General features: G+C 37.0%; 1 protein-coding gene and 1 long non-coding RNA gene across 2 annotated transcripts in view; both read right to left on the reverse strand.

The window, feature by feature from the left end:
- The window catches only part of LOC118764816, a 104,119-nt gene that overhangs the window by 13,005 nt on the left and 81,114 nt on the right, over positions 1 to 10,000 (reverse strand). The gene's annotated exons all lie outside the window — the stretch shown is intronic.
- LOC115215810 (cephalotocin receptor 1) overlaps positions 5,477 to 10,000 on the reverse strand; it is a 27,507-nt gene continuing 22,983 nt past the window's right edge. The window contains exon 2 of the mRNA XM_029785115.2: positions 5,477 to 6,025. Coding sequence (XP_029640975.1) covers positions 5,814 to 6,025 — 212 coding nt within the window. The 3' untranslated portion in view covers positions 5,477 to 5,813. The remainder of the gene's footprint in view (positions 6,026 to 10,000) is intronic.

A 10,000-nucleotide genomic window follows, 5' to 3' on the forward strand; every position in this document is an offset into this window, starting at 1 on the left:
GTGACTATGCTTTGATCCTCACATGAAGAGAATAAGAAATAAATATCGCCTAGGGTGAGTGAATTTTTAACATTGATAACAGTGTGAGCGTAGTGAACTAAGGTAAAGCAGGATAAAATGTTCCTCCAATAAATAGATGAAACGGCTGCAAGAGATTTGAATTTATTACTCATAAACAGGCAGCTGAATAATTTATCTACTCAGCCATTTTTGACACACAATCATAGAGACACAGAGTAACACACACACACACACATTGTTATATTTCGCGCCGGTCATTTTCCTTTTATTCGTTTATTTAATTATTTATTTTCTATTTTCTCTCATTCCCTCTTAGGTATGTGCATGTGTGACTTGTGTGTGAGTATATGGGTTTACGCATTATAATGTTTGTATCTCTGTATTTTATTCTTTTCTCATTTCGTCTTTAGTCGTCATGTTGCGTAGTGTGGGGGAGGGGTGCTATTGTTCCGTGCTATGTCTGTGGTCTTTGTAATTGGTCTAAGTATCATGTTTTTTTCGATGTATTGATAATATCTTAACATTTATGTTTATTAACCGAACCTCTGTATTCTAATTGAGCATGTTGGTAGAGCACCGGTGAGCTTTACTTCTTGAGCTCCCACCAGTGTTCATTTACCCGCTTCCTATGCTACGTGCTATCTCCACAATGTATGTTGTCCTGTTTCTATACCGTCCCTCTGTACACCATATGGTAGTTCCTAACCTGTGGGTTCATCCTACATACTATAAGCTGCTATCCGTACATAGAGGCCTTTCGAGTGGATATATTCTACAAATTAGAGACTTTATGGGGTTTCCTGGCCTCTCTACTACATTAATCCTTATCTAAAGTTTTCTTAAAAGAGGCTTTCTAGTTCGCCGCAAAGGGTAGCATCAACGAACATGGCACATAGATTTTTTGTTGTCATACCATGAGTTGGCCTTATCTACTTTCTTGGTACCTTCTATGCTATTCCAGGACTTAACCCCTCTATAGCGGGCTCATCTCATTTGCACCATTCTCTATGATGGCCTTGTACTTATCCCTGACTCATTTGTATACTCTAATCCTGTCCCTTTGGCCAGAGAATTGCAAGCGTTGGACGAAGTATTGTACGTGTCGTTCTCGGTCGCACATGCGGGACAGATTTCTCATCACTCTTACGAAGTTTGCATCAGGATATTGAACTCGGCTTTGTCCGCAATAGCTGCGGTCTTGTGGACCAAGTATTTAGAGGCCATACGTTTGGCATCGTGGGAAATGATAAAAATAATGATGAAGTGAAAAACGAGTATAGGGTGCATGAGGTTATTTGGCAAAATATAAAATAGAAATGACCATTCCGAAATATAACAATATCTATTTCAACACACGATTAGAGATCAGGAATTTTGCAAAACGAACACAAACACGCGCGCGCGCGCACACACATTGTCTGTGTATGTGCGCATGTGTGTGTGCGTGCATGTTCGTGCAAGTGTGGAACCGTTGAATACAAGGAAAGATAGAATTGATGCGGAATGAAAGCCTCCAAAGGCAACGATCAGTCAGTATTTTACAAAGTGAGATCAGGTGTTAATAGAATTGAAGTCACATTTTCGTTCAAAAAGGAAAATAAATATGACATTTGATAGTAAGTCGCCAAACAATTTCATGATAGATATGCTCGGAGTGTAAGATATTAATACTTTTGAGAACATCAAGACGAAAACACCCCTCAATTATACATGTACACAGATAAATTATAAACATTCTGCATTATCCAGGCGGCATTCCATTAATTAAATAATTTTTTTTAGTTGAACTGTACTTTGAGAAGTAATGTCCATAGCATACAAGGCTACATGAGATGTAAAAAATGTTCAGGACTTGCATTACATTAAAAATTTGATGGTAAGAAAAAAGACATTTTAAGATTTTCTCTCCTTTTGTATTGATTTTTAACTAGAAATATGGAAGGGTCTGGTCAAACCTTACAATGAAATTAGAAAGAAGAAAACACATAAATACAAAAGCGCAATACATACACACGCAGACACACACTGATACACACAGACACATACTTACGCGGCACACACAGGCAGAGATAATACGAAACATATTTTATTCACACTAAATCAAATGAAACCGTTTACGAACAGTTGGTTTCGAACGCACTGCAAGTTCCGAAACAGCAGCATGTAGCCGTAAACCGGATATTCAGGAATAGACTTCTCTAATGTTCACTCTGTGACCATGTAGCTGTTTCTAAATTTCAATGAGGAGCCTTTGTTTCTTGGTAACAGACACGGGATCTTTTCTAAAAGAAGGCCAGATTTTTCTAGTTAACTAAATAATTTGAAACTTCGTATACTGGTAGAATGTGTCAAAAGAAAACATTAATTTCAACTAGTTTTTTTGAGAAAAATGTATTTTATAAGTTTAAACGTAGTTTAAATCTGCGAATTTTAACCAATCGTATTGTCTGTTTTGATCTGAAATTATTATCTGCATGGTGTTACTGTGACGTAGACAGCTATTTTGTGAAAATTTTAAACAGCGTGGGTAAGAAGTAAGCAAACAGCTGTGGTAGATGTGGTTATCATGGCAGTGGTGGTGGTGGTGTAGTGGTGACAGTGGATGTGTATGATGGCATCAATTATAGTGTTGGTGTTTTTGTAGAGGTGGTGGTGGCGGCAGTGGATGATGATGATAATGATGATGATAGTAGTAGTGGCATTGATTATGTTAGGATGTCTCAGTGGTGGTTGTGAAGATGATTCTGATATTGATAGTCTTTGCATTGAGGTGGTGGCAGAGTCAGAGTAAATAATAAGAGCCCAGTTAACACAAGATTCTTAAATTTCGGAGATCATAAGATAGAGAGCAAGAAGTTAAAAGTTCCAATACTGGCCCAATTCCTACACCCCAGATTCTTCAACTATTTTATAAGAAAGGGGTTAATGGCAGGATAGGGATTCAGCTTAAAAATAAATATAACAAAAAATACATAAATAAATTACTGCTCCAACGATGTAATTTTAGTATGCGTGTATGTATGTATGTATGTGTGTGTGTGTGTGTGTGTATGTATGGATCAAAACAGTTTGATTCAAATTCTGTGGTACTTATATATTCATACATAGATATACATGTAGATGTATATAACATATATATATATATTGTATGTAAACATCTTTTATATATATATAATGTATGCATCTATAATACACACACATTATAAATATATACACATATATGCATATGCATTAGAATATGTGTGTATAGGTGTATATATATATATATATATATATATGCATATGTGGCCCTGCTCGATCTGTAGGAAAGGTGGAGGTAGAAACTCCATAAGATGCACCCAATGTAAGCTATGGACGCACAAGAGGTGCAGCAACATTAAAGGGAAATTAACAGATAAGATAGCTTTCATGTGCGGCAGATGCACAGGGACAATAGACACCACAGACACTCAGAAAACAGATCACTCCAGGGAGAGGAACTAGAAGTAGTTGATAGTTTCCGCTACCTGGGTGACCAAGTTAGTAGTGGAATTGGATGCACAGAGAGTATCACCACTAGAATACGAATAGCCTGGGCAAAGTTCAGAAAGCTCCTACCCCTACTGGCGACAAAAGGGTCTCTCGCTCAGAGCGAAAGGTAGATTGTATGATGCATGTGTGCGAACTGCCATGCTTCACGGTAGTGAAACATGGGCTGTGACTGCAGAGGACATGCGTAGACTTGAAAGAAATGAAGCTAGCATGACCCGCTGGATGTGTAATGTCAGTGTGCACGCACGACAGAGTGTAAGCACCCTGAGAGAAATGCTGGATATAAGAAGCATCAGATGTGGTGTGCAAGAGCGACGCTTGCGATGGTATGGTCATGTGCTGCGGATGGATGAGGAGAGATGTGTGAAGAAGTGCCACTCCCAAACAGTTGAAGGTATCAGGGGGAGAGGTAGACCCAGGAAGACATGGGATGAGGTAGTCAAGCATGACCCCAGAGCGTTGGGCCTCACTGAGGCAATGGCGAAGGACCGAGATCTCTGGAGATATGCTGTGACTGCAAAGACCCGGGCTGCTTCCTGCATCAGTTCCGCATAGCCCCTGCCCATTCAAAGTACCCTGGATCCCAGAACGTCCCGCTGTGCTCGAGGAGACCTGTTGAGTCAAGTACATGAACATGAACGTCGAAATAAATATCAATGGAAATAGTAGTTGTGATGCCTGTGCCGGTGGCACATAAAAAGCACTATCCGAACGTGGCCGATTCCAGCGCAGCCCCGACTGGCTTCTGTGCCGGTGGCACATAAAAAGCACCATCCGAACGTGGCCGATGCCAGCGCCGCTCCGACTGGCTTCTGTGCCGGTGGCACATAAAAAGCACCATCCGAACGTTGCCAGTGCCGCCTTGGCTGGCTTCCGTGCCGCTGGCACGTTAAAAGCTCCAACCGATCGTGGCCGATGCCGGACGCCCCCTGGCACCTGTGCAGGTGGCACGTAAAAAGCACCCACTACACTCGCGGAGTGGTTGGCGTTAGGAAGGGCATCCAGCCGTAGAAACTCTGCCAGATCAGACTGGAGCCTGGAGCAGCCCCTGGCTTCCCAGACCCCGGTCGAACCGTCCAACCCGTGCTAGCGCGGAAAACGGACGTTAAACGATGATGATGATGATGATGATGATGATTGTATACATGTGTGTGTAGCTATTTAGGATCTACACAAATTTTATATATACTCCACGAAGTTTGAAAGTGTTTAGTTAGAAAAAATTATTTTTAAAATCTGTAGGTCAAAAGGTAAAGATCCGGTATTTTAAATTTTTGTTGCATTTCTAATCTTTCTGATGTCTAAGGATGGATATTTATGCGTATGAATCTTTTTCTTTTTATTTTGTTTCAAATATAATTCTAGGGAACTGAAAAAGCTGTGTACGATGCCAAGCGAATTTAGTTGTTTACGATAAGCGGATGTTTACGTTTTAGCTGTTTACATGTTTACGTTAAGTACGTCACAAAATAGCTGTTTACGTTAAGTACGTCACAAAATAGCTGTTTACGTCACAGTAACGATATTTTGAGAGGCAGTAAATGATATGAGGTCGAAACAAAGAATACCATTGGTTAAAATTCGAATTATTAAACAACGTTAAACTTAGAAATTACAATTCCGTTTTCATTTTGGTTTACAATTATGTTTTCTTTTGACACATTCTACCAGTATACGAAGTTTCAAATTGTTTAGTTAACTAGAAAAATCTGGCCTTCTTTTAGAAAAGATCCCAGACATGTATTTTAGAGGAGAACTTATATATATATATATATATATATATATATCTATATATATATATATATATATATATATATATATATATATATATATATATATGTATGTATATGTATATGTATATGTATATATATATATATTATATATATATATATATATATATATATATATATATATATACCTTGAATGTATTAGGGTGTATTTTTTAGTATGCGTGAGTGTGGACTGTAAGCATGTATACGTATATGTAGGTTTACAGGTATATCTGCGTGTATGCGTATGCGTGCTTTTGAGTGTATGCGTGTATTTCTATATATTTATTTACATATATATATCAGTACACATGCAAGTATACTTATATGCATACATCCATATCATATACGTACACAGGAAATTGAATTTACGTTTGCACTTAAAATTGTTCTAAATATTCTGTTGTTCTTCCAGTTTATTAACATGTCACTCAAATTACCAACATAATGGAAGCCGGATTTTAGTAGTGGTATTCAATTTTCTGAATTTTTTCAGTTTCTGGCTGTTTGTTCCAATTTCTTCTTCATTGACATCAATCTGATATCATTCCTAGATGACAGCACAGTCACTGAGGTCGTTTCTTCGTCATTAACAAAGCGACTAGTCTTTGCTCTGTGTTGGAATACACTAAAGATCATGTAAATCCAGGGATTAGTACAGCTGTTGAGGGACGAGAGTAGCAATAATATCGTATAGATTGCACCTAAAAAATATTAAAGAAACAGTTAATTAATGAAATATGCGTTTAGTAAACATTCTTAAATACATTCAACTCATATATATATATATAGTAACAGAAAAAGAGGAATTTCGATTATCCCCACGTGGTGAGTTGTAATATATATAAGAAATTAAAAAAGGAAAATGCACACATTTTACATAGTTTTAATATAAGTTTTAATATAGCGAACGGTTTCGCTTTCCCCATTCATGATATTATGGTTTTCTTATTTGAATATGTATTTTCTTAAGAAGAAATTTTTGTCCATGTTGTGTGTGATGATATTTACGAGTGAATGACTTCACAAGTAGAAAAGTTAGTAAAGGAAGATTTTGCACAATAGTGTTGAATGCCTCACTGTTTCTGGGGTTGTGTGTTGATATAAATAGTTGTGTTTTGAGATGAGGTGTGGTGTTATATTTTGTTGTTCTTAGTGTTTTTATGTTTAATTTTTTGGCACGTTTAATCCCCTCGTCTATAAGTGAGGGTGGATATTGTCTTTCAGTAAGCGTTGTTTTGAGGTCTTGAAAACGAAGGTCCCGATAGTCTATCAGACACTATTGTGAAAATCCTTTTTGCCAAATTGAAAGGGATATTTATTTTGATGTGTTTCGGGTGGCATGAGCTAAAGAGGAGATATTGTTTTGAATCAGTTGGTTTATAATAGATGTCAGTTATGATTTATTGTTGACTTTTTTTTTATCATGTCTAAAATTAGGAGCTGTTCTTTGTTATATTCGATTGTGAATTGAATGTTACTATTTATATCATTTAGTGTTGATTTGAAATCCAAACGTTTGTCGATGTTATCCTTCCAAATGATAAAACAATCATCCAGGTATCTTTTCCAATTTTTTCTTATGTAAATGTAAAATGGGTAACCATATTTCCGAAGTGATACTTCATATAAGGTGAATTCAAAATAACCCATTATTAGGTTCTCAAGAACAGGAGCTGCTTTCGTTCCCATCGCAATTCCGCATTTCTGACGATAGTATGTGTCATCAAATAGAAAATAATTGTTCTGAAGTATATATTTTAAAGATTCAATAATAAAGATCTGATTTATGCGTTCCAGGAGTACTTCGGGGCACTTTTCCAACAAGAATTTAATTGCTTTTATTCCATAGTGATGTGGGATGTTGGTGTAAAGATTGATAACATCGAGGGTAACCAATATTGCCTCTTCATTAATTGTTTTTGGTAGGTGTTCTAGCATGTTTAAATCGTTTCTAATGAAACTTTTGATGTATTTCAGCAAGGGTTTCTGTAGGATGACTAGAAAATTGCTTAGGCAGTGGGTTTCACAGTCTGGCCCAGCTACAATGGGTCTTAAAGTTAAGTTTTCTGGCGTTTGGATATTTATGTATTTGCCTGGTGATTGTTTGCAGGCTTCATTGATTATCTTGCTCTTGTGTATTTTAGGAAGGCCGTAAAAAAGACTGGGTTTACATTTGAAGTTCATGATGTAGTCTGTTTCTTTTTCTGTCAGTCCTTTTCCATGTAGAAGAATTAAAGATGCAAGATTTTTCATTGTTTTTTATTGTTTATAGTGTATAACTTTTTCGTCGAAGGCCCTGTTTTCTAATATGGATAATACTAGATCTTTCTAGTGTTCTGTGTCAATCAAAACTACAGCACTTGTTCTGTCTGCTTCTTTAATTGTCAGGTCTTTGTCGTTTTGTAGTTCAATTAGATTTTTCCATCCTAGATTGTTGAGGTTCGAATTAATCTTTCGTTTACGGGATGTATAAGGGAAATTTTGGACATGGTCGCAGAAGTCATTCAGTGTTTAATTCCTACCCTTATGTAGAAGGTAATTACTTCTGTTTTTGACTAGTGATTCATCTTCGTTTGTGAAAAATCTTCCTTTACTAACTAAAGATCCAAAAATGGACGACATCCTGAAAACGCACAAACTCCTCAAATACAAAAAGCAATACAAATCGCTAAAGAGTCTACTAACAAATGCGAAGCTTTACAAAACAACCACGAAACCAACGGTTAAAAAATGTGGACGCCCAAACTGTGGAAACTGCACCAACTTACTTGAAGGCTCGGATTACCTTTTCAAACAAGGACAGAGGTTCACAATTAAAACTAGTTTCCCTTGTGCCTCCGGGAACCTAATTTATGTAATAACCTGCTCGGGTTGCGGACAAAACTATATTGGACAGACGAGTATGACCTTGTGAAGGAGAACCACTCTACATAAAGAGCAAATTAGTTTCGCGCAATACAGGCAAATTCCTCTCAGTGAACATATAGAAAAATGTGCAGATAACATCAAACCAAATTTCACAGTTTCGCCCTTCTACCTCTGCAAAGACATCATCTCTCCACAAGAAGGTTTAAATAAAGAAACTTAAATAAAGAAACTTAAATAAAGAAAAATACAGAACACGTCTTAATATGCACGCATAACCAACTTTTATCATTTTACATATTTCAATTTATAATTACACCACTGTATATAAATCCCTTACTAAACAAGATTTTCGAAACCTTTTTTGGTGTGTACACATATATATTCCTCTCCCCTTACCGAAAGCAGAAAAGTTATCTCCCTTGCCCACAACAACAACAACAACAACAATAATAACGATAACCAATTACCTCCCCTTATTTTTCTATTTGTGAAGTCATTTACTTGTAAATATCATTACACACAACATGAACAAAAATTTATTCTTAAGAAAATGCATATTCAAATAAGTAAACCATAATATCATGAATAGCGAAAATGAAACCGGTCGCTATATTAAAAATTGTATTAAAACAATGTAAAGTGTGCGTATTTTCCTTTTTAATTTCTTATATATATATATATATATATATATATTAGGTTGTCCGGAAAGTTCGTGCCAATTTATAGTAGCTTACTTTTCGACTTATTTTAGAACATGATTGAGTCCATTTGACTACACCTCCATTTACAGCACAGTTTAAGCTATCTTTTCGTAGAAGAAGGTTTATGTTACTATAACCTGTGTAAATTCTGTGACCCTTTAAAATGGAAGATAAGAAAGTTATTTTTTGGCATTTGATGCTTTTCTTTCCCGTAAAGGGAAAAATGCCACAAGCCTCACAAGCAACCAAAGAAATATGCGCAATTTACGATAATGTTTCTTTATCCGAAAGAACTGTACGGAAGTGGTTCGCAAGGTTCCGAGCTGGATATTGTAACCTTATTCATAAAGAGCAATCGGGCAGATCATCCACTACAGATGACAACCAAATCAAGTCATTAATTGAGAATAACCCACATTGCACAACCTGAGAATTGGCAGAAAGCCTCAACCTATCAAAATCCATCGTTCATGAGCACCTGGTAAAGCTTGGGTACGCAAATCGCTACGACGTTTGGGTACCACATGAGTTGAGTGAGAAGAACCTTTTGGATCGCATTTCCATCTGTGATTCGCTTAATAAACGGAATGAAAACGCGCCTTTTTTTAGAGCAAATTGTGACAGGTGATGAGAAATGGATTATCTACCGAAATGTTCAGAGAAAGCGATCCTGGAGTAAGCGACATGAGCCACCATTAGCCACCCCAAAAGCGGGTCTTCAACCAAAAAAAGTCTTGCTTTGTGTCTGGTGGGATTGGAAAGGAATTCTGTACTATGAGTTTCTCCCAAGTAACCAGACAATTAATTCTGAGAAATACTGCATACAACTGGACGAGTTAAAAGCAGCAACGCAAGAGAAACGTCCAGAATTGGCCAACAGGAAGGTTGTTGCTTTCCAACATGATAATGCAAGACCGCACGTTTCTTTGGGAACCAGACAAAAATTGCTGCAGCTCGGCTGGAATGTGTTACCCCACCCTCCATATTCACCAGATATTGCTCCTTCGGATTTTCACTTATTCAGGCCTCTGCAGAATAGTCTTAATGGTAAAAATTTCAATTCCTTGGATGATGTAAAAAGACACCTTGATGAATACTTTGCCATGA

Source organism: Octopus sinensis, linkage group LG9 (genome assembly GCF_006345805.1).
Source record: "Octopus sinensis linkage group LG9, ASM634580v1, whole genome shotgun sequence".
Lineage (NCBI taxonomy): Eukaryota > Metazoa > Mollusca > Cephalopoda > Octopoda > Octopodidae > Octopus > Octopus sinensis.